Source organism: Pocillopora verrucosa, chromosome 1 (genome assembly GCF_036669915.1).
Source record: "Pocillopora verrucosa isolate sample1 chromosome 1, ASM3666991v2, whole genome shotgun sequence".
NCBI lineage: Eukaryota > Metazoa > Cnidaria > Anthozoa > Scleractinia > Pocilloporidae > Pocillopora > Pocillopora verrucosa.
The window spans coordinates 19,633,613-19,656,712 of NC_089312.1; the positions used below are offsets into that span (position 1 = coordinate 19,633,613).

Here is a 23,100-nt window from a genome sequence, read left to right on the forward strand (position 1 = left end):
TTTCGTTGATTATAACTCCCAGAATGCAAAGTCTCGGTAGGCTCCGGAAATGTCGGAGGTCTTCGGTTTGTAACCGAGAGCATTTCGGAGTAAACGTGGCGGGCAGATCGAATTGAACTACTACGGAACAAAATGCAAGAAGACAGCCCAGGTAGCAGGGGAAAACGCACAAGAAATGAACGTTACAGTACACCGACAAAGCCAAAGCAGTTGTCTGTGAAAGCTGCACGGCAAAAGGCAAAGGAATTTGCCACAAAAGATGACAAGTCTACTCGTGTGTTGGCAAAGCAAGCCATATTGAAAGAACTCAGTACTCAACTTGTTGTCAGAGCTCACGGTGTTGTTCCAAAAAATCGAAGTGAAGAGGAGCACACTAAGGATCATCCAGGTACAATGGCAGAAAACATGTTTCATTTGAACCAAAGTGTTTTGGCTGACATATGTTTGGCGGGAAATTTGAATATTGTATGAGCCAATGTCATGCTTCCATATTGTTCTTTACTCAAATTTCATTTGCCTTTGTCACGGGCTATGGTAACGTGCGACAACGAGTTTCATAGAAAGAAAAACATAATTTGAACCTATGATGAAACTGAACCACTACTGTAAATCAGGTACATACAGTACTCATGTGATATCTATAGTAAGTCCTCGATAGCCAGACCAGTCTGAAACACATGAGATAATGTGTGTGAGGGTATTTTCAGCCTTGTGCTTGATGGCTTCTTTCCCTTTTTCTTTCTTTCTTTTTTTTTTTTCAAAGCAGACATAACAGACCATGGTAAGATTTCCGCAAGTCCCATACTATTATAAAACAAATCTGTTTTCCCAATGGCAATCTATTGTTTTTGTTATTGTTTTCTCTATCCAAGAACTGAATGCATAATGTAGTATGGGGCTGTGTGGAAATTTCACCCAGATTATTTCTTTGCACTTTTTTCCAGTGCATTTGACATTAAGCGATACAAAGAAAGAGGAACTGAAACCAGTTAAATCAACGTCCAAGATTCCAAGGTAATGATTTATCACCAACAAGGATACTCAACTGTGATATTTTTTGTTGTCAAGCAGTTACTACAAAGTATGAGAAGTGGCAGAGACACTCAATAAGCGGGGAGAAATGCATGGTTTAATTTACAACTGCATTTTTTTTTAGTTACCACTGCTGTGAAGGTACTTTATAATGTATAGTCATGGGTTCTCTATTTGTTTAATTCTTAAACTTCTTGTTTAACTGTCAACAGAAGAGTGGATGAAGCTTATACCAGTATACGAAACAAAATAAAAGCAAAATCTGTCACACAACCTAAAAGGAAGATTCCTAAAAAAGAAGCAGGTTTTGTTGATAAAAGAGACAACCAACATGAAGAAAGAAGGAATAGGTATACAATATAATTATTATTGATTCTTCACTATTAATTGATCTTTGTGCTACTGAACTAATCATCAATTTTTTTGCACTTTGAATCATCATCAAAATATTTTTGTATCTACAAAGGTTTTTAGCTAAGAAGTATCTATTGATCTGGGAAAAGAAGACATATGGAAGATTAACTCCAGCTACAGCAAGGTAACAGGGAGCTAGTTTATTTGCAGTAACTTCCTACAGCACTTGGTAAACCGATGATTGAATGTTACTTTGATTTTTTATAACTTACTGGACAGTATTTATTTACTGTATACATGCACTATGTGGTTAAAACTTAGTTTCATTGCCATTATTGGATTTGGAATGAAATTTTTGATCTATTTGTACTCCTGAAATCTGAAATAGGACTGATTTTTAGCATTAATGTTCTATTTCTTATTAGTTGGAAAAAAATGCAATTTTAAGAAAAAATATGTGCATTTATTTATAAAATTAGATCTGTAAACCAATCGTATTGCGAGGATCAGTAATTATATCAAAATGGATATATTGAATATGAATTATCAAATAATGCTTTTGAGACAACTTGAGGAGAACATTAGGTTTTCATTGATTATTAGGGTGAAAACTTTTGAAAGGGGTTCTGTTGAGGAATTATTGTTGAGTAATAATTTGCATATTACCATCATTATTGACTTACAGAGCCCATTATGAAAGAAAGCTTAAGCAACATACACTGCAGGTATGGCAGGATATTTGGTGGACAGGGAGAAAAGGGTGGAAGCTTAATGTCAGAGCTGATTATCACAATAGGTAAAGATCTATATTTGTACACTGTTGCATTTTCATGAGAGATAAATCACAATTTAACAATGTATTTAACATTGTAGAACTCATCATACCCCAACCCTTACTAAGGCATACATGTACTGTATGTGGAAATGTAAGGATATGAATTGTACAGTATATTAGTTTGATTATGATACATTAGTGAAACTCCTATAATGATAACCACCCTAAAGGCATAGACTCCCTTCCAACCAGCCATGTGAGAGGAAACATCTAGTAAATATTTTTTGCTTGAATTGTAATACAGTACTTCGATAGCAGAGATACACACATCTTGGTACTCTGACACTTATTATGGAAGTACGCACATACATGTAACATGCTAAAATTAAATTGTAGAATATCTAGCAGATCCTTTACAGAGTACCTAGGCTATTGTCATTAATGCTATGGTCAATTTGCCATTGTTGCATCTTATGTAGATGTACAAGGTCTAACTCTGAAGTTCAAACTTGTCAGAAAGGCACTTAGTAAACTGAGTCATCCTTATTATGTTACAAAGAGGCTACAGAAGGGATTTACTCCTCTATTTCCCTTTTTTAATTCCTTTCTGTTGTGTCCAACATCTATTTGGTAAATGTTCATGAACATATATCTTTTATTTATCTTCAGATATAGACTTTGGCAAAAGTCTTGGAAAGCATGGAGACAGTACATTATTTATTGCCAAACAAAAGCAGCAAAGGATAGGTTGGCTCATCACAGGGGTGAGGAAAATATTTTGTGTCCAGGTTGAAGTTGGACTTAACTGTAGCACAATGTTGGCATATTTTGTGTTCATCGAGACGCAAATGATAATGGACACTGATTACGGCAAGATATTAATTGTGTTTTGTCTGATTGTCCCAGTGAGAATGGATCTGGTGATGGTTCAAAAACCTGAAGAAAGTCATTCTCAGAATCTTGAGATGACCTCTGCTTAAGTTGGTGAAGCTTAAGAGTCACTGTCACTTGTAACAGCCCTTTGCAAGACTACTTTCATGCAGATGATCAAAAAACACACTTGACTATTACTTCTGGGTTTCAAACCAGTTACAGTGCAGCAATGTTATTATTATAAGGAAGATAGTGTTTTTTTCCTGATTATTTAAAAAAATTAAAATCCAGATACAGAAAATTATTTGCATAAAATGTAGAGATGTAATTTTTAGTTTGCAGCTTGTCTGTAATTTCATTATTCATTCAAATTGAAGGAATCTTTGAACTGGTTTTGATTTTAGTGATAGTGTTTTATAGTTTTCATCTGGTGAAGTACAATTATTACAATTGATTTAAAAGTCCTTATTGAAATTCCCTATATCTTGATACTAATGCTTATACTGTGTGAGCGTACACAGTAATTGGGAATTTTTACTATTTTGTTCTGTAATTATATTATGCAGCACATCATTTGTTACTTGTAAAATGTTGGTCTGGCTGGAAGGGATACATTAAAATCAGAAGAGGGAAAAGACAACAGAGTAACAGAGCAATGGATCTGGCTGACAAGCACCTTAAAAAGTATTGTATTTAATCCTATGTTTAGTTTGGTTGAAAGAGACAGTTTTATGAGGTGATTTTACCTGCATGAAAATATTATATGTTTGATGAATTTTATCTTATTAGGATATCACTTCACATTTGATTTCATAGGCACGTATGGGAACATTGGCTGTCACAGTTGGCTTTCAGGGAAAAGTTACAGCACATGAACAATGAGGCCCTCCAGTTCTGGGCAGCTTGTCTTATGTCTAAGGTGCACTTTTAGAAACTATCTTTACTCACAAATATATTAAGCAACAATAATCAGGTCATAACAGTAATGTAACTGTATCTCCAGTTAGACTCCTATTTCAAGTGCTGCTTTTTCACAAGCTTCTCTGTTTTCGACATCCATTAGATGAGCTTTCACTGTTATACACTTTTGGTTTCATGAAATCTATGTGTCACTGTTGTGATGTAATGGTACATTTGGTTGACTGTCTTCCCCTTATCCTTTTGTCAAGGGTTTTTTCTCCATGCAATTTGTTTTTTTCCAACTAGACAATGTTCTCTATGTCAACAAAAACCAAGTATTTTTAAAGTTTATGATATGACTCTCATTGTACTACTACCTACATGTGTCCTATGCCTCACCACAAACCAAAATGATCTTGTTTGTTAACATGATATTTCTTTTTTAATATGATGATAATAGTTTTTCATTTTGGAACTTAATTGGGAAATAATTGACTTCATTATGAGCTTTGAGTACAAAGTTTCGAGCAACTCAGCAAATTTATTATATCACTATTTATTTATCTTTTTGCTAGGAATTTAAATATCTAGTGATATAGAAGAAAGCTATGAAATCATAGACTAAAGGTGATAGGAAGTCCATGAGCTCTCTCTAATAAATATTACAATCTTGATGATGATGCAGTTGTATCTTATTCCCTTTTTGTTTTACTTAGGCCTGGAGGATATGGACCACTTTGCATTTTACAAGAATTGAAGAGAGGAACAGGATGAGAATGGCTTCACAATACTCTGACAGAATATTACTACTTAAAGTATGGAGAGGAATGAAAAACTACAGAGCTGTCAGAAAATTGAAACAGTTGCGGAAAGGTAAACACGTGATGAGCATCATGTACCTGAACTATTCCACAAGGCATTAACCTCAAATTCTACATGCTTGTTCTGCCGGAGCAAAATCCCTATTTTTTGTTTTGTGTGTCATATGCCCTTTACATTTTTAACTGAAATCAGTATTTTGCAACCAATGTGAAAGCCACATTCTAGAAATCAATACTTTTTGTGGTTTCAGTTGTTTAACAACTGAATTCCATATTGTCATCATGCAGGTTAAGTTTTGGTAAGTTGTTAGCTTGAAATGAGCTACGAAAAGTAGACAATAATTAGTGATTAGTGCCATGCATTTTTATAACACCATTGTAATTTATCTTGACTTATAAAATACAAACATTTATCTTAAAACTTCTTTTTAGAGTTTATGCATTATGTATCACCCCCACTACACAAAAGGTTTGACATTTGATTATCATGGGCTAATACCAAGATATCATTGCTATGTCAGCCATAGTCACAAATGAAGAGTCAGTAATGTGCTACACAATGGTTTTTAAGGGTGTGGGGTTGGTTTTAAAAGTTGCAATTTGTAAGGGTTTAGGAACGTTTTTAGCAATATCTCAAGAACTGTTTTACCAAATAATTTTTTTTTTGGGGGGGGAGGGGGGGAGAGTGGAGGGGAGTAACTTTTGTGGTTACTTAATGTGGCATAATTGTGGTTGGTTTAGCTGTTACCATGGTGATGGTTGTAAAGGAAACAAAGATTCACTTGGTTTTTGTGAAACATAGATATAGAGTGCCATTTAAATTATTATTTCTCATTGATTTGTATTAGAAGTGAATGGTCATGATCATTTTGGGTGAATTATTGAGATGTTTTGCTGTTAGTTTTCTTAATTTATACTGAAATGAATAACAGGCAGATGTTTTCAGCTTGAAAAATACAAAGCCCATGTGACAAGTCTGTTTTAAAAAGGCACTAATGAAATACCACCACTTATTATCTGAGTTGAGGTTGGTTGGTAGAGAAGTGAAGTAAGCTTATGAAAACTTCAGTAGATCAAATAACTTGTTGGTACTTATTCTCTTAAGTCCTGTTAATGCAAACATGCTTGTTTGTTATTCACAAGAGCCTTCCCAAACTTTCTTTTGCCACTTTGGCAAAAGGCATTTGTGATGTCAAACCCTGTAAGAGCATGGTATGCTGGTAGATGCTGACAAAGCTCTTGTCTAAGCTTTTCTATGAAACAATGTATTGGAAGATAGCAGAGCATTTCCTTGGCCCAGTGTGGAATGATAACTGGTCACATCTCAAATGGTGATATGTAGAGATACAAAGAAAAGGTGACTGAGCTACAATGTAGCCATGATCATGAGAGCTGTCTTCTGCATGGAGAAACAAGTTTGTGTCTGCCAACTCATCATGCTACTTGACTGGCAGATTAGATGGATAGCTCATGCTTCCCTAACTATCTTGAAGTTTGAAGAATGCTGCAAGCACCAACTTCTCACCAGGGTTAAGCACCCTCTTTGCAATCTTTTACCTTGTACTGCTCACAAAAATTTTCAGGTTGGTCTTGTTCACTGAATTTGAGATAAAGCTGTTCCATGTTTCTGGGGGACTGGCGTGACTATACTGGATATCCTCACTCCATAACTGGTGGATGTCCCTCATCTGTCTGGTTCTTCATATTTGATGGAGTTCTCCTTGCTATAGCAATCAAATAAGACAACCACACAAGTTTGTTGCTACAGCAATCAAATAAGACTAGCATACAATTGCAGCCATTCCTCCTGAATGGGACAGTTATTATCTTGAGATACTTATTTGCAGGCTCTCCAAAATGTTGCTGAACCCACATTCCTCCTCATCTGCACAAATACCATACCATGTCAAATGAATGCAGTTGATAGTCTAGCAGCACCATGTACATGAAGGTTTGGTGGAACAATAACTTCTTCAAGAAGTTAGCATTTGTGCTGAATCATCAAGTATATAGGTCCATACTTAATTGAATGTTACATAATAACACATAAGCTCATTGACTTCCCAGCTGATCAACAAACTTCTTGCAATCTAGAGCTCTTGTAAGAGCTTATTGACTTCCTGAAAGGCAGAAAAAGTTATTGTGATTAGGGGCTATCATTGAAGCTCATTGACTCTCTGTTTGACCAACCAACTTCTTGCAATCAGGAGCTCTTACCAGAGCTCATTGACTCCTTGATTGACCAACAAACATCTTGGTGTTGGAACCTCTTATCAGAGCTCATTGACTCCGCAATCAACTTATAAACTTCATGAACTTGTGATCTGGAGCTCTTTTTGGAGGTCATTGACTACTTGATCAACTAACAAACTTCTTGCAATTGGGAGACCTTATCAGTGCTCATTGGATCCCTGATTGGCCAACAAACTTTTGAGTATTGGGAGCTCTTATCAGAGCTCATTGACTCCACAATCAACCAATAAACTTCTTGTGATTAGGAGCTCTTCTCAGAGCTCATTGACTCCTTGATCTACCAACAAACTTCATGGTGTTGGGAGCTCTTATCAGAGCCCATTGACTCCCTGATCAACCAACCAACTTCGTGCAATGGGGAGCTTGTATCAGAGCTCCTTGACTCCACGATCAACCAACAAATTTCTTGTGATCAGGAGCTCTTCTCAGAGCTCATCTACTCCCTGATCAACCAACAAACTCTCCGGTATTGGGCGCTGCTATCAGAGCTCATTGACTCAGCAATCAACAGTAAACTTCTTGTAAGCAGGAGCTCTTCTAAGAGCTCATTGACTCCCTGATCCACCAACAAACTTCTTGGTGTTGGTAGCTCTTATCAGAGCCCATTGACTCCTTGACCAACCAATCAACCTCATGCAATGGGGAGCTCATATCAGAGCTCTTTGACACTATGACTGACTAACAAACTCCTTGTATCAGCAGCTCTTCTCAGAGCTCATTGACTCCCTGATCAACCAACAAAGTCTTTGGTATTGGGAGTTCTTATCAGAGCTCATTGACTCCTTGATCCACCATCAAACTTCATGTTGTTGGGAGCTCTTATCAGAGCCCATTGCCTTCCTGATCAACCAACAAACTCTCTGGTATTGGGAGCTCTTATCAGAGTTTATTGACTCAGCAATCAACAATAAACTTCTTGTGATCAGGAGCTCTTCTCAGAGCTCATTGACGCCCTGATCCACCAACAAACTTCATGCAATGGGGAACTTTTATCAGAGCTCTTTGGCTCTATGATCGACCAACAAACTTCTTGTGATCAGTAGCTCTTTTCAGAGCTCATTGACTCCCTGATCAACCAACAAACTCTCTGGTATTGGGAGCTCTTATCAAAGCTCATTGACTCCGCAATTAATCAACATCCTCCTGTGGTCAGGAGCTCTTATCAGAGGTCATTGACTTTCTGATTGACCCATAAATGTCTTGGTATTGGAAGTTCTTATCAATGCCCATTGACTCCACAGTCAACTTACAAAATACTTGTGATCTAGAGCTCTTTTTGGAGGTCATTTACTCTCTAATCAACTGACAAACTTCTTGTAATTGGGACTTATTATCAATACTAGTCAACTCCCCAATCAACACACAAAATAATGATGGTGACCTGTTGACTGAGGGATTGCCAATGTCTATATGTAAACTGGAAGCTGATGGGAATAATTTATATATCCATATAATACATGAGGATTTATCTCTGCTTTTGCCTTGTTATGTTTCTCCCAGCGTGCTTCATGCTCTGGTCTGATGAAATTGAGAAGAATCAGCACCATGTTTATGTAGCTGTTCCCAAAACTTGAACTGTGGTGATAAACTCTCTCTCTTAAATCTACTGAACAAGAGATGAAGTATCACATAGCAGGAGATATGTGTCTTTCCTCTTTATACTGGTAGATGCTGCCTTGTATGTGTGGATATTCTTGTTCGTTACATCAGAACTTGCTACCTCAGCAGAGCTTCCATCAAAAACTTATGTGCTCAAACTGTGTGGGTGAGTGACTTTACTTCAAGCGTGTGATTGTTGATTATAAGAGATTACGAGCAGGTACTGTGAATATGTCTTTTTCAGCACCTTCTTAAAATTTCTCGGCTATGCAGTTAAGGTTTAATGCAATATGAAATCCTCCAGGCAAGTCATGATGTTCTCAAGCTCTCCAGGGAATTCATTTTGTCTTTGCACATAAAGCAAGATCAGTGATAAGTTATTTTTGGAGTGAAAAATTTGCCATTTACAATTTTAGAGTATCATGGTTTTTTTGGGGTTTCCTTAGCAAGTGTCACCATAGTTATGGGTAACAAACCAAATAAAATTATTTCTCATTAAGTAACTTCCAAAGTATACCCCCCTGGATTTACTGCTGAAAATTTCCTGAACACATAAATATTGGTACTTCCAAAAGCACCTCACTATTGCTAATAGCAAGTCACTGACCCCACAATTTGTCTTTGACTGATGTAGTAATGATCTTTGGGTATCAGGCTATTATAATCTGATGTCAAACCTTTTGTGCAGTGGGGTGCTAAAAGATCAACTTTGTCTGGCTTCACCTCCTTGACTAGTATAGATTATTTTGATATTGCAGTGCAAACCATCACGTTCTTTCATGCACTGATCAGAAGCCCCTAGCACGCGATAGGCATGCAAGTACAAACCAAGGGAAAAAAAAGGGTTATGAAGAAAATTTTGTTTAGTTAAATGAAGAACACACTCAGTTAGTTTTCGGTTTTTACGCAACTGAGTCAAAGCACAGCCCATTAGCATTAACGGTGCAAGAAATCATGTGAAGTGCCCAAGTTCTGTTATAACTTGAGCCAGAAGATGCCCTTTGACTGAAACCATATCTGCTCATTCAAGTGGCTATTTTTAAGAAGTTAAAAGTTGGAATGACAGAAAAACCCTAGGTATTCATAAACCAATATAATTATATTGTCATCAAATTGAATGAAAAATTGTTATGATGCACAAGAAAAAAAAAATGCTGTTGAAATACTAACCAAGTGAAATGGGACCTTTGATGCATTAAAACAATTTTGAATCTCTACCAAGATGCTGCAGGGAGACACTTTTCCTTAATATTACTGAAAAAGTCATTTCAAACATGGGTGGCTAGATGGCAGAGACAAGTAGAGCTTGCTCAGTTTGAGGACTTGATTACCTACAAGGGTAATGTGGCTGTAGCCAGGAGAGCATTAGTTCATTGGAAACACTGTATCCTTACCAGTTTAAAATGATTCTACATTTGAGAAAATTTTAACCTTATTGAAACATTACAACAGTCCTTAATTACTTGTTTACAAAGGATTTAAAATTTGTAAATGTTGTTATGAATGTATTGCCACTGCCTTTCACCCTGTAACTGCCATGATTCTTTATGTGGCTATCATACATTTGATGCATACAAAGTCATGTCTTGTCAGGTAAACTGATTTCCACTCTTGCCTTGGGAAAAAATTCAATTCTTTGTAAAATTTCAACTCATTTATTACCAGTAATCATTGTATTGATTTGGATATTTGTCTATTGCATATATAATAACTAGGGTTTTTTTTCACATTTCCTTTGTTTCAAGCTCATTTTCATGCATATCCAAGTGTGTCCAAAAAAAGGGAATATACCATTTGAAAAAAATTGACTCATCACATATGCCTTTAAAGATCAAGAAAATACGGCTTTAACACTAAGGTTACAGTGGCACAAAATTTGATTTTCCTGGCAATGGTTTTGATTAACTCCACTCAAAGACATTTATCTGAGGAAGGATATGTACAAAAATGAAGATGTTGCTGCCAACTATTATGAAAAACATTTGCTGGTTAGTTTCCATGCTACCTTTATTTAAATTTCAATTTAACTAAATGTTACATTGTTTGATTGCTGATTAAAACAAAATCAGTTATGGTGTTTGCTGGTACAGCTGTAAATGCCATGCTCTTTGATCATACATTACATGTAAACACCTACGCAGTTTATGCGTTATAACTTAATTTTTTCTTTGCAGACAATCTGCTTCAATGCTCTTCATTTGCAATCAATACAGAGAAGACTAAAAGAAATGCGAGTGAAGATGGCTAATGATCTGTACAAGAGACTTGTAAGTAAAGGCAGTGCAAATAATGATTTGGTAGTCTGCACTTTAATTTATGATTACTACGCATGATCACTAAAAAGCAGTAGCACTTGCTGCAATGAACGTGTCAAAACAAATGTATATTTACCGTGAAAGAAAAAACATTGGGTTACATCATTTATTCTTGAGTGTTGTTTGTCTCATGACGTGGTCATTTCTGAAATGTATTGCAGCATTTTGACCTAATCCTTAGAGTCCTCTGCTGGCAATTTGGTTGACAGGCTGGTTAGTTATCAACTGTTGTGATTGGCAGTCATATCACAATTGTACCTCTACTGTGAAACATGTTCTTACAGATATCATGCAAAGGCACAGTTCTAACGTTTTGGTATTTGGTGGTTATAATCACTTTTAAGTTGAAGTTAGGAATAATTTTCAGCAAAGACTGTCACATCACCAAATGTTCAATTTAGTTTTAGTGGACTTAAGCATGGATTGAATTAAGTTTTGTTTTTTTAGCATTTATTCAGACATGTTGGTGCACAATGAGACAAAATTTTCACATTTCTCTCTTTGAAATAAATCTGAATTCAATAAAAGATACTACTTACAACTTGGTCCTGAGGTTTTTTGGAGTGAGGGGATCTATAAATTTCCATAATATTTTTACAAAAAATACGGGCTACAAGCAAACTGGAATGTAAATGTCATGTCAATCATTTTTTTTTTTTTTTAGCAACTTCAAAGAGTGTGGAGCATTTGGCTAAAGCAATGTGAGCATTCTGAGGAGCTGAAGCTTCATGCAGTGTCCAAGAGAGCAAGAGCACATTACAAGTATGAAAAATAAACAACATATATAAAGACATGTTGCTCTGGAATAAAAAGTGGCTTTAAGAAGAAAGTTGGCATGAAACTTTGCAGAAGTTGTATGGTACATACAGATGTACACTAATGAAGGCACTCTGCTCCTGCTTTTACTTGTGCTTCTTCCTGAGATGTAAAACAATATTCCAGCTGATAAAAACAAGGATGCAAAAATTTTAAAGGAGTTTATTTTGCTATATTTTGTAGACCCTTGTCTTTTTTTGTTTTTTTTTTGGTGATTTCTTTTTATTCTACAGATACACTACTTTTATACTGGTTGTATCAGTGTCTGGATCTAATTCATAAGATTTTATATTTTGTTCCATGGAAAATAACGGGTCATCATTCATCTGGATCCTTGGTTTGTGAGATGCATCTTATAATAGCCTCTTATTCTTTTCTTACTGATATTATGTTTTAATTTAGTCTTCAGCTGAAGAGGAAACTCTTTGTTGTTTGGGTGAGGTACTGTCAGTGGAGACGATTCAGAAAATCTCAGTATGCAAAAGCTGATTATCATTTCCGCGAAAAAGCATTGCCCAGGTTTGTAGTTAACTTTTTCTGGTAGTCATCACGAAGAAAAAAATTGTCTCACTGAAGTTTGCAATTCTGCTGACACCATTTGATTTGTTTGTAGTTTTTCAAAGCCTTGGCCATCTTATTTCACTGTTTTATATCACCCATGTTTTGACATGCTGAAGCAATAGCCTCTAGCTTCTTCGCAACACTTTTATGAATTTTTAAAGTATGGCAGGTTTTACAGGGAAGAGGACTTTTAGTTATTTATTTTATTATTTACATAGTATGCATTGTGTGATGATGGCATTTGTGAAATTTAATGATTGTCACAATTTTATTAAAGTGATGTGATTTTCTTGAAGTAAGTCAGCTTTCCTTCATTTTAGGTATTTTTGCCAAATGATGATTTTTGTTGATCTCATGCATTCTCAGAAAGAAACTATCCTTGCTTCCAAGAAGTTCAGGCGGTAAGTCAGATACTGATTTTAGACATGTCAGGTCTTTTTAAAGTTGTATTTCTATATTTATTCTAGACATATCCTTGTGAATGGAGAGTTATTTTTCAAAGCCAGTGGAAAAAGTTCAAACTGTTTGGATTTGACTTTGCTGATGGCTGATCAAGCCATTTATTAAGTTGAATTATGTATTGTATCGTAATGGCTTTACTTGTAAATTTTCATTTCAGTGAAGCACTTTTGGCCAAGTTATTTTACTTGTGGTGGAGGAAATACCAGCTTAAGATGGACATCAGAATGATGGAAAGGATGGTATAAAATTGTCCACTTTCAATTTTTGTTGTACTTTAATTCATGAGTCCATTGTGTTGGTTTTGTTTTATTTTTGTTGTTATATTTGCTGCTGATTTCGAATGAAAAAGCACAGTTGGCTTACCTGTATACAGGAGATACTTTTGCCAGGGATTACACAAACTTTAGAAGCAAAAAAATCTTACTTATCTGTACATCCATTTAGGCTTTACCTGTTGTTTAGGAGCATCTCTTTTTGGGGTGGATTTGAATTACATTTCTGACATTGACATTGTCATCCTGCAAGCAGAGTTGCCTTTTGATGGAAGGGAACGCTGCTCGCATGGTATGACAGTGTCTTTTTGACAGGACAAATCTTCCGAGTAGAGCTTGGACATCTGAAGTATACTTTGGATGTAGTTCCTTAGACTAAGACTTGAGATTATTTTGAAATTATTATATGACTGATTGGTTAAGCCTTTGACCCTTTAAGGTGATTAGCTTCTAATTTCTCTTTACGTTATCACCCCTGAATCAAACATTGAGGTCAAAAGAGTTAAGGAAATGATCAGCAACTAATAGAGCTTTTGATTGTTAAACAAATTCTCCTTGTCAGCACCTGTGGAAATGTAGAGAGAACAGAATATGCATATTGATATTAGGGTGTAAAGGGTTGAAAGGAAGGATACATCAAATGAGAAATTTCTTTTCTGTTTGTCAAGGCCATTCTTCATAATGATGAAGTTGTAAAGAGGCACTGTCTTCGTTTGTGGGTTCAACGAGCACGGAAAGTGTTACGTGAAAGAAGGCTTGAGGTTTGTGATCCACTCAACACTCCAAATAGATATTTAGTATCTGTATATTAATTTCTTGACAGAATAACGAGGTTTTTAAATGGCCCCGATTAATCTCTGATATGGTCGCAGGCACTGATTTCTGGTTGAGCGACCGTGAGTCTACGGCCTTATTTTTCTGGGATACTGTTGCGGCCCATGTGAAAAAAACATCGGCTGTGGCAAACTTTGTGCCAAAAATTCTCAAATTCAAAATTTTGGTAATTCAAGTCAGTAGGCTACAACAGCCTCCTACGGTTTTTTGCAGCATTGGAATACTTGCATAAACGCGATCTTAACTCGCAGTAAAAGTTGTTCTTGAGAAAGAAAGAGATTCTTGTTTACTCTATCAGCCTTTCAATCTCTGCAATCTAAGTGGCTACACTACTCGCTATCTATTGCGTGATAGTGAGCGTGGAGCATTTGTGAATTATCTGCACATGGCATCACTTATTTGTATCGTTACTCAGAAAGAACACGAGTCTGTCTTTTTAAGTTTTAAAAAAACCAATTAGATTATTCGCTCTCACTTTATATACCCGATGATCGATTTGGGTCTCTCCGTCATTAAGTATCACGCGATAGAAATATCTTGCTTATTGTCTTATTGTTAAAATACGAGGATAGCCAGGGGTGAAGATCCAAGGGTTCATAATACCCCTTTTTCACTTTGTCAAGAAAACTGATAATTTTTATTAACAAAACAACCCCACCTTCTCCAAAATGCTAGTAAGACGAAATGATAAGAAACTACCTATTGTTGAAAGTCTGCCCAACCTTACAACTGTGGTTAAATATTTGTGCCCTTTTTTGTGGATTTAATCAGACACATTGCGCCTTCAGCAGGGAATGAATTGTTGCATCATTTGAATGATACCGGGACGACATGTTGATCGTAGGTGACTGATGAAGTGTTTCAAACTTGACTTTCAGGTTGTTGCCGATGATCATTACCATCAGAGATTGTTACTGATGGGAATAAGAAGATGGAGAGAGTTCAACCAAGAAATGAAAGCAAGGTATTGCTCATCAGTGACAAGTGATTAATTGGGCCGATGGGAATGCTCTAAGACAGCAAACTCTTTTCTTGTCAAATGCTTGTTACAACCAGAACGATCAGAGGTGGCTATATTCCATAGGCTGTTGTCAGAACTTCTGTGGCATCTCATTGTGTGTTCTTTGCTGTAAGGACTAAGGAGACATTTCCCCAGTTTCAGTATGGTAATGTTATTCTAAAAAGCAACATGGATGTTAGGGATGGGAAAACGGATTGCTTTTGAAAAGACTAAAAATGTCGGGCTAATATTTCCATTCTTCCAGGGACGTGTGCAGACCATGATGAACCTCCCTTTACATTTGGTTATTTTTCTTTCTCACCAGTCGTTCATTGCAGCATTTATCAGTAAGGCATTACTACATCAATCTGTTAAAAAGGACTTGGACTGCATGGAACCGGGTGAGTACCGCTCTCGAAATCCACGGTTGCTATAAAAACTCTTCTTTGTGACAATTTTGTCATCCATCACATAAATGCAGAGTAATTCCATCGTACGTTTAAGCTTTTCTGATTTACATCAGCAACTTTTCCTTGACAAATTCTCCCTTGACAAGTTTCCTTGTTAGTACAGATTCCTGACAAGTCCCTTTGTCCGTCAAATGACACATCAAATCTATACAACGGGGAATTGTTGAGGAATCTGTACTCTGGCGCACCAGTTTTCCATGGCAAGTCCCGTTGACAAGTTTTCTTTGCTCATGTAAACAGCCAGCAATTTTGCTGTGACAAGTACATTTGCTATGGAATTGGTAGGGATAGCTTTCTGAGTACACTGAATGGCTTTTAGAGGATGTGTAACAAAAGTTTTGAAACTTTTAGGAAGATCTTTTTGAAAGGCTATCTTTAATACCAGATGAAATCGTAACATTTTCATAATTAAGGACTTTCAAACGATATTAATTGTTACCTCCCTTTCTGTCCTTCTTTCAGTTTGTTTATTTCAGACAGGTGAAATGGCGAAAACAGACTCGTGCTTGCCTTCATTATCAACGGCGTCTTCTTTCACAAGTAGTCGGTGCTTGGAAGGTGAGCATTTGGAGATTTAGTTCCGTGTATTCCATGACGGAGAGACTCGTTTGACTGTCTCGTAACATAGCTTTATGTGAGCTAATGTGTGAGCAGTGTCTCTTTTGCCTGAATAGTATTTGATGATTGCTTAACATGTAATCTCTGGCTCAGGCATTAGCAGTCTTCATATGCTGAGAGGTGGTACATTTGATAGTCAATGATCGAAAGAGGGCAAGGTTTTCAGTCTGCTCTACTGTCTCAGTGCTTCTTCTCTTTAGGATCATTACCAACATGTAAAGGCTGTTCAAACACACTGTGAAGAGAGACTTCAAAGCCGCAATATGGATCGACTGAGGTAACGAAAATATTTATTGGGATTGTCATCGTACTGATTCTTATCAAGGTTGGGAATTTTATGTCTTGCGTACGAGAGGATTTCAATCGACAATGATATCCCTTAAGAGCTGTTCTTATCGTACTAGGGGTAGGTAAAGTACAGAGTACAAAATTGTTAAATGGAAGAGACTTTTTATTTGGAGGAGGAAGGTTAATTTGATCAAGGAAGAGCAAAAGAGTGAAGTCTCCCCTTTGATGTCGCAGATTAAATTTCCTTGGATACATTTCATGTTCTTCAGATCTGCATTTGAAACGTGGAAGAAAAACAGTACAGTAGAGAAAGAGCAGAAAAGGAATAAAATTATTGGTGACAGATTTTTTGCAAAAGAAATACTTTTCAAGGTAAGTGAGAGATCCAAACAAAGCTGTAGTATACGTGCATTCAGTCGGTCAATCAATCATCCAGTCATTCACTCAGACAGTCAGCTACGTGTGGTCAGTTCGTCAGTCACATAGTTAGACGGTCAGTCAGTTCGTCACTTGATAGCGAAAAAAGTTATCAGTCTTCAACAGGAGCCTCTGCGACAATTTTAGTAAAAGATAAGGACGTTTACTTGAGATATTTGGTTCCTTTTCAGTGTTTTTCATCTTGGAGAGAATTTGCAGCTCACCGAGCAGTTAGGAAATGGCAACAGTGGGAACGTGTTAGGGAAATTCAGCAGAAACTTGATAAAGGTCTGTACACTTTGCTTTTTTTCCCCTTTTTCTCCTACATCAAGAAACATTGTACACCCAATCTCGGTTGTTGGGCTTCGGTTGCTTTCTTTCTATTTCTGTTACCACTTCAGCTTTTAAAGGCGCGTAAAAATCTGAGATGATTTTATTCCTTTAATGATTGTTCAGCTCATTCGCCTGTGTTACTCTAAACTATTATCAGTCTGTGGCAATGGATCACGCTCCAATGGAGGCAAACTCGGTTTGCATTGACAGTGTGATTTGTTCGCCAGGTAAATTGTACCGCTCATTCCGCGCATGGAAGTCATTTAAACGGAAGTCGGTACATGACAAAACTCTGAGAAACAGGGCTTTCGACCACTATGAGAAGGCACTGCTCAAGAAAGCCATGTTCTCTTGGAAAGGCTACATACACCTGTGTTTTAGGATCAAGGTGAGTCTTGGTTGATGTTTTTTTTTTTTTTGCTTAATGTAAACTTAAAAAAGTCTTTCTCCTCAAACACAGAGGATGATCTTTGTGTGGTTTGTTTGTTAAAATGTTCCCCATCAGTTACATTAGGCGAAGCCCTTGCCCCATACAAGCTAAACAACTGATTAAATAAGAATTAGAGTTTGTAAATGTGTTTCCCTTTAGATTCTGCAAAGGCAGAGTATGTGGCTTCACAATCGAAGAATTACTGTCGCATTTTTCAGGAAATGGCAGAAACAGGCAAGCATTCTAAGACACCATATTGTTTATATTTAAGTGTCGTTCTAAAAGGAGTGGTGCCTATATTGGTATGCTAAAAACTCTCTACATTTTGTAGAAAGACCACAAAACCTTCCATAAAGTTATGCACCTGAACAATATTATGAGTTTTATCTTGTGCTCAACAAATGCATGAATATATTCCACACCAGATTTTATGCCTTTAAGTTCACTAGATAACAATCAACTGTAAATTTTAGCATGGCGCTGTAGTTTACGAAAAGAGACAGACAGTACTGGCTTTGTGGCATTGGAGTGTTACACTGCAAAGAAAGGTGAGTAAGTGTTAAACATACATCAAGGAGTTTCAGTTAATGGTCGAAAGTTTTTCCGTGATTGCGTTGGTTTTTCCTTACTTTGCATCGTGATTGGTCTAGGAGAATTGCGCCACCCTTCAACCAATCAGATGTAAACCAAACTTAATCGCCGCTTTGTTACGCACGATAATTTAGTTTTCCGAGCTTTCTCCGATCTACGGCATGTAGATGGAATTTTTGAAGTGAAAAGTAAAGGTGAGGTGTTAGGCTAGATAATAGGGGTTCAGCAGACAATAGGACAGGACAATGGCAGGTATGTAAATGCGGTAATTCTTAACAATTGCCTCGCTTGAAGATCATACTAACATTTACCTTGCTCGCAACGTGTGCTTGCGTAACTCAGTTGGTAGCAGAATTCTGGAAAAGCCAGCTTCAGGTATGTCAATTATCAGTCATAACTAAGGCAACAACAACCAATGCTTAATTTTTTGTGATTTTAAAGGCATTTTACGCCCTTTTGGAGTACGCAATCTCACGCAAGAAGAAAGCAGTTCGAATCACCCGAGCTTTGGAAGAACGAAGACACAGGCTTTTGCGATCAGGTGTCAAACAGTGGATGAAGGTGTGTTAATGAACTTTATAGCTAAATAAGTAATATTTTGACTTGTGGATGATATACATGTACAAGTAAAGAAATGATCCCCGCATTTTATGTCATTTCTTTAATTGGAGCACGCCTTCCAGAATTGTTTTTTTTTTTTACGTCCTAAGTAAGATCATCATTCTTTAATCGTGTGTTGTCTGGCATTTGTTATTTCACTGTCATGTTCTCTCTGAGTTCCCCATGAGCCTCAGATCTTACGATTTCGCTGTGAGATGCTCTACGAACTGAGTTTACGAGAACTCCTTTGTCAAGAATGCTATATATTAGGTTCATATGTGACAAACGGTCTGCCTACGGCGGGAATCAGCAATGTCGAAAGCATCCTGTGTAGATGTGCATGGAGTAAAAAGATTGTAAATTTTAAACCCCGTAGTTTAATTATGAATAAGATATGCTAAGCATGTGTCATGGATGAAAGGTACATTCATTCTACGTGTTCGGATTCTAGGTTGGGTTTCACTTGGCATCAGAGAGGTCAAGGTTAGCTCAAGAAAGACAACTGGAGGTAACGACGTGTCTTTATTGGATTTTATTCATCGAATGTACCTTACACTATTTCATTTTCAACTATATGCGATCCCTTTGTTTGGTAGGTTGCTCATTCCTTACACCAGTGTGTGTATCGCTGTGCAATTCACTGGAGAAGAGTAACGGCCAATAGAGTTCGACAAAGAGGAGGGAAACCGAGGCCCAGACGAGTGATGAGTCCAAAACTTGATGGGCCAGATACCACGTCACTGAAGAGTTCGCACGCAGCACACTCGATTCAGCCCTCCACATACAGCTGGCAAGTTGAAAGGTTTCGGGAAAATACATTCCTTGAATTTCCTAATACTTTCTGATATTGAGCTGCTAATTGGGCTTCTTTAAACAAAACAGGCTAACTATATGTTCTGTCAGCTCTAAAACTCAGCTAAGCGATCCCAGACTTGTCTGTTTGTAAAGCTTATAGCACACGAACAGTGTGAACGAAAGCATAGTTCATTGTGTTCAGATAGTACCAGTGAACCGGAGCAAACTGTTTAAAAGGAATATTCCTTAAGGAATCCAGTACTGCAAAATGAGCCACCAGACTTTTAAAACACTGAGTTTTCTATGATAACGTCCCTCTTGACTAATTAGAATCGATACTCATTTCTTCTTTGTAGCCAACTAGTTCATTGTCTGCTAAGGACTGTTACAATAAATAAGACTAATTCTACTTATATGAACTTCGTCATGGGCCTTGCTTACCATAGAGTCTCTATGGCTCAGTGAAAGAGCATCGGAGCGCGGAATCTGAAGGTCTGAGGTTCGATTCCTCTTGGGGACCCAGAATTATTTTCTTGTCCCACGCTCGTGACAAGACGAAAAACATATTTCTCCATTTCTACTCTGTGTCCTTAGAGTTAGTAGAGGGCCGTCTTAAACTTTGGTTTCCTTTCTGTACCTTTCGCTAGCTACTCTTTTATTTTGTCCTCCCAGGTGACTCCATAGGTAAAGTGAATGATAAAGAACTACAATGGAACTGTACCTTCACTTAGGTCAAGACACTTGATTGATCTTATGGCTATTTTTTCCTTATTGATAATGTAGGATTGCCTCAGAAACCTTTAAGGAGCGTCCCAGGCCAAGAAAACCCGATTACTTAAGAGAGTCTTTTGACGTCGCCGAAATATCTATGTCGACGAACCTATTCCCACGCATGTCGTCCGTGCGTGTCACTGCTAGAGAGGAGGATGACGAAGCAAAACCTCGGACCTCTCCGCCCCGACCTACTTCTCAAATGAGAACAATTATTCATCCCTGCGAGAGGAAAGCAGGGGAAGAATCTTTCGTGTTTCCCTCGTCTTCAGGGGAAGAATCTTTCTACGGCAGAGAAGGATCAAAAAGAGTACGAACAGATGAACGCGGTAAGATGCCACATTTTACTTCGTCTGTTAGTACTTGTTCGAAATTACATCAACTGAGTACTTTTGAATTTTAAGGGGAGGTAGACAATTTGGATGAGTATTTACGTAGGAAACTTATCGAAGAGTCTTCTCCGAAAGCTAAATCCAAAAGTGCGAAAACCGTCGGTTATTGTTTTCAGACTCATCAAAAGCTGTGGTCCATTCCAAAGTACAGCCTGAGCCAGCATCAAAACCCGCTCAAATGCCAGCTTCCGTTGCACCCCCTATCCACACGAGACCAACAGGAGGAGCTGAACGAAGAGCTGTGTTGTTACCTCCCTCATCCTTCACTCTGCCCACTCGTACAAAATGTAGTCCGCTGCAACCCACTGTGTCAGACGCAGCGGAGGTGCAGGCTTCTTCGTCAACACATCCAGGTTCATCTCCCCGCACTTCCATCGACAGCGAAAAAGAGGTGGTGTCTAGTCCTTCAACAACTTCGTCGCCGAGTAAAAACTCTGAAGAGGAAAACAATGAAAATTCTGCTGGAGAAGTTGGCGAGGAAGAAGACACCAACGAAGGAGAGTGGGATATAGAAGCTGAATGTGACAGGTTAAAGCTGGATGCAACAGAAGGAGCGCCGAAGAGCGGCTTTTTCTGTGCGCTAAAAAAGGAAGGGAATCTCCAGGAACGTGTTACCCACATGAAAAATGTTCTTCAAGAGTTTCACGACATGAAAGTTGCCTATAGGTAAATGTATTTTTTCTCAGTTTACGTCGTGAATTTTTTCAGTAGTACTTTTGTCACTTTTGGGTAAAGATCTTCCGAACACGCTGTAATAACACCGAAATCAAAGGTCAAAGTAGTTTTTTTTTTCTGTTCGCCGATGTGGCATACAGTTATAGCCAAACCACGTCAAATCCGTTGTTAAATCAAACTCACGCCGCGGTTTTAAAGTCGAACGGAGAACGTAAACCTGTATTGAATAGCAGAGTCAAAGTACATAAGCAGAGTAAGCTTAAAAGTAAACACCAGTGTTTTGATTTGAATTGATCCTTTATCAGTGCCATCGTGCGTATTAAGTACAAATAAAACCGTATTCGTAAATCAACCATGTTTGTGACGCTCTTTCCTCTTATTTTGTCAGTCACAAAAAGAAACAGCGCGATCAGCTGTCCGTGTGGGTTGAGGAACAGATACAGGACCTGGGACCGAATCACCAGGATGAGGAGCTGTTACAAACACAACAGTGCTTGCACGAGGTAAAATCTCGGCTTAGTATACTTGCTCCGGTGATTGTATATAGAGATGCGCGCGTCCTGATTGGTTCAGGATTGCGTCATATTTCGCTTTAATCACCTCGCGCGAGTTGATTATAGCGGGAGCGCTAAATTTCAAAATGGCTGCCTCGCGCTTGTCAGCGTTACCGAGGAAGTGATGAACACTATAAAAAATCTAATTTTGAAGAGCGCAAAGATCTTATTAAGTTTCACTTTTCTAAAGAAAAATATGAATTTTTGCTGATCGAATTAAATAAACCTATCAAATTCTAGTGGAAACTGGCTCTTTATCTCGTTACAAGTAATCAAAACAAACAAAACAGAATGGTTTCAAAATCAAAACGAATATTTACAACATAATTCGAAAGCACCTAAGCAGTCATACTGAAACAATGATTCGACAATTGTATTGTTGAATAATCCCCTCGACTTTTTCTCGGGGATTATTCAGCAATATTCACTGAGCCGGAGGCGAATAATTATTTAATAATGCTTTACACTAAAACATCATATTGGCACTTTGTTATGTTCCGTGTCATTTGACATTTATCTCCTTGGTGTTTTGCAGTTGATTGAGGAAGTAAACAAAATTGCTGAAAAAATAAAACGGACGCGACCTTTGGTTGAACAAGTGGCGTTGAATATTAGAGAACTGATACAGCAAACAGGACGCGGGGGACTGGGCTAGCTGGTTTATCCACTACTACTCAGGCATGTCAGCATGGTCCTGTCTGCCAAAGGTGAACGTATTCTTTGCCATTTCTTACTTACAAAGGGACATACAAGGAATGTGGCTAAAGAGGAATGAATATGGGACAGACTTTCTGTAATAGCAAATAGCAAATGTTGAATGCCTAGAGCAGAAAAAGTAAAAACAAAAGCAGCTTGTGTAACGTGCCACGTCTGTCTAAGGTAGACTGAGCATGAGACATTGTTGTAACTGTTGACATTAGTGAAAGATAAAAGCCGGTTCCACTTCCAGAATACACCGCAATAAGTTACAAGTGAACAAGGAAATTAGACATTCTCAGTTGTTCAAAATTCGAATTAGGTTTGGATAATACCAACTTATCAATTGAAATCTTCATGGAAGTCTTTCTTTTACGATTACCTGTGCTTGTCCATGAGCTAAAGATTTTGAAATATAGATTGTGCACTGTTACACTAACAATGCATCTTCCTAAGAAAATAAACACCACTATTCCTTTGGTCTTGATCTTAGAGTTAATGCGGAGAATGTTTCCGAAGTTACAGTGAATTTTGCCTTCTGTATTGAGTCAAACGACTCTTTCGTCGGGATTTTTTATTTTCTGAACCATGAAAACGTTATCT

The 23,100-nt window shown here is 37.6% G+C and overlaps 1 protein-coding gene across 2 annotated transcripts; it reads left to right on the top strand.

The window, feature by feature from the left end:
- Positions 1 to 91: 91 nt before the first annotated feature.
- On the top strand, positions 92 to 22,977 carry LOC131788763 (protein SFI1 homolog). Of its 2 annotated transcripts, none has more exons than XM_059105851.2 (33): positions 92 to 388; positions 945 to 1,014; positions 1,245 to 1,382; positions 1,499 to 1,570; positions 2,072 to 2,182; positions 2,831 to 2,925; positions 3,601 to 3,718; positions 3,851 to 3,953; positions 4,651 to 4,807; positions 9,830 to 9,991; positions 10,525 to 10,595; positions 10,782 to 10,874; positions 11,587 to 11,684; positions 12,141 to 12,257; positions 12,620 to 12,700; positions 12,919 to 13,000; positions 13,702 to 13,794; positions 14,746 to 14,831; positions 15,193 to 15,268; positions 15,800 to 15,895; positions 16,156 to 16,232; positions 16,513 to 16,615; positions 16,852 to 16,948; positions 17,221 to 17,381; positions 17,583 to 17,657; positions 17,897 to 17,971; positions 18,456 to 18,575; positions 19,066 to 19,122; positions 19,211 to 19,416; positions 20,193 to 20,509; positions 20,689 to 21,238; positions 21,636 to 21,750; positions 22,337 to 22,977. In XM_059105851.2, exons 1-33 carry the CDS (start codon positions 133 to 135, stop codon positions 22,454 to 22,456), a joined length of 4,248 nt encoding a protein of 1,415 aa, XP_058961834.2. In that variant the 5' UTR covers positions 92 to 132; the 3' UTR covers positions 22,457 to 22,977. The 2 variants fall into 2 exon arrangements, with proteins under 2 accessions (XP_058961834.2, XP_058961835.2); XM_059105852.2 differs by having other exon boundaries at positions 10,821 to 10,874.
- Positions 22,978 to 23,100: the final 123 nt, after the last annotated feature.

Excerpts from the sequence above, each read along its gene's own strand:
- LOC131788763 (XM_059105851.2), top strand. The coding sequence starts at position 133 with ATGCAAGAAGACAGCCCAGGTAGCAGGGGAAAACGCACAAGAAATGAA. Across the intron at positions 10,875-11,586 it reads ATGATCTGTACAAGAGACTT|CAACTTCAAAGAGTGTGGAG; the intron begins GTAAGTAAAGGC and ends TTTTTTTTTTAG. Across the intron at positions 13,795-14,745 it reads TACGTGAAAGAAGGCTTGAG|GTTGTTGCCGATGATCATTA; the intron begins GTTTGTGATCCA and ends CTTGACTTTCAG.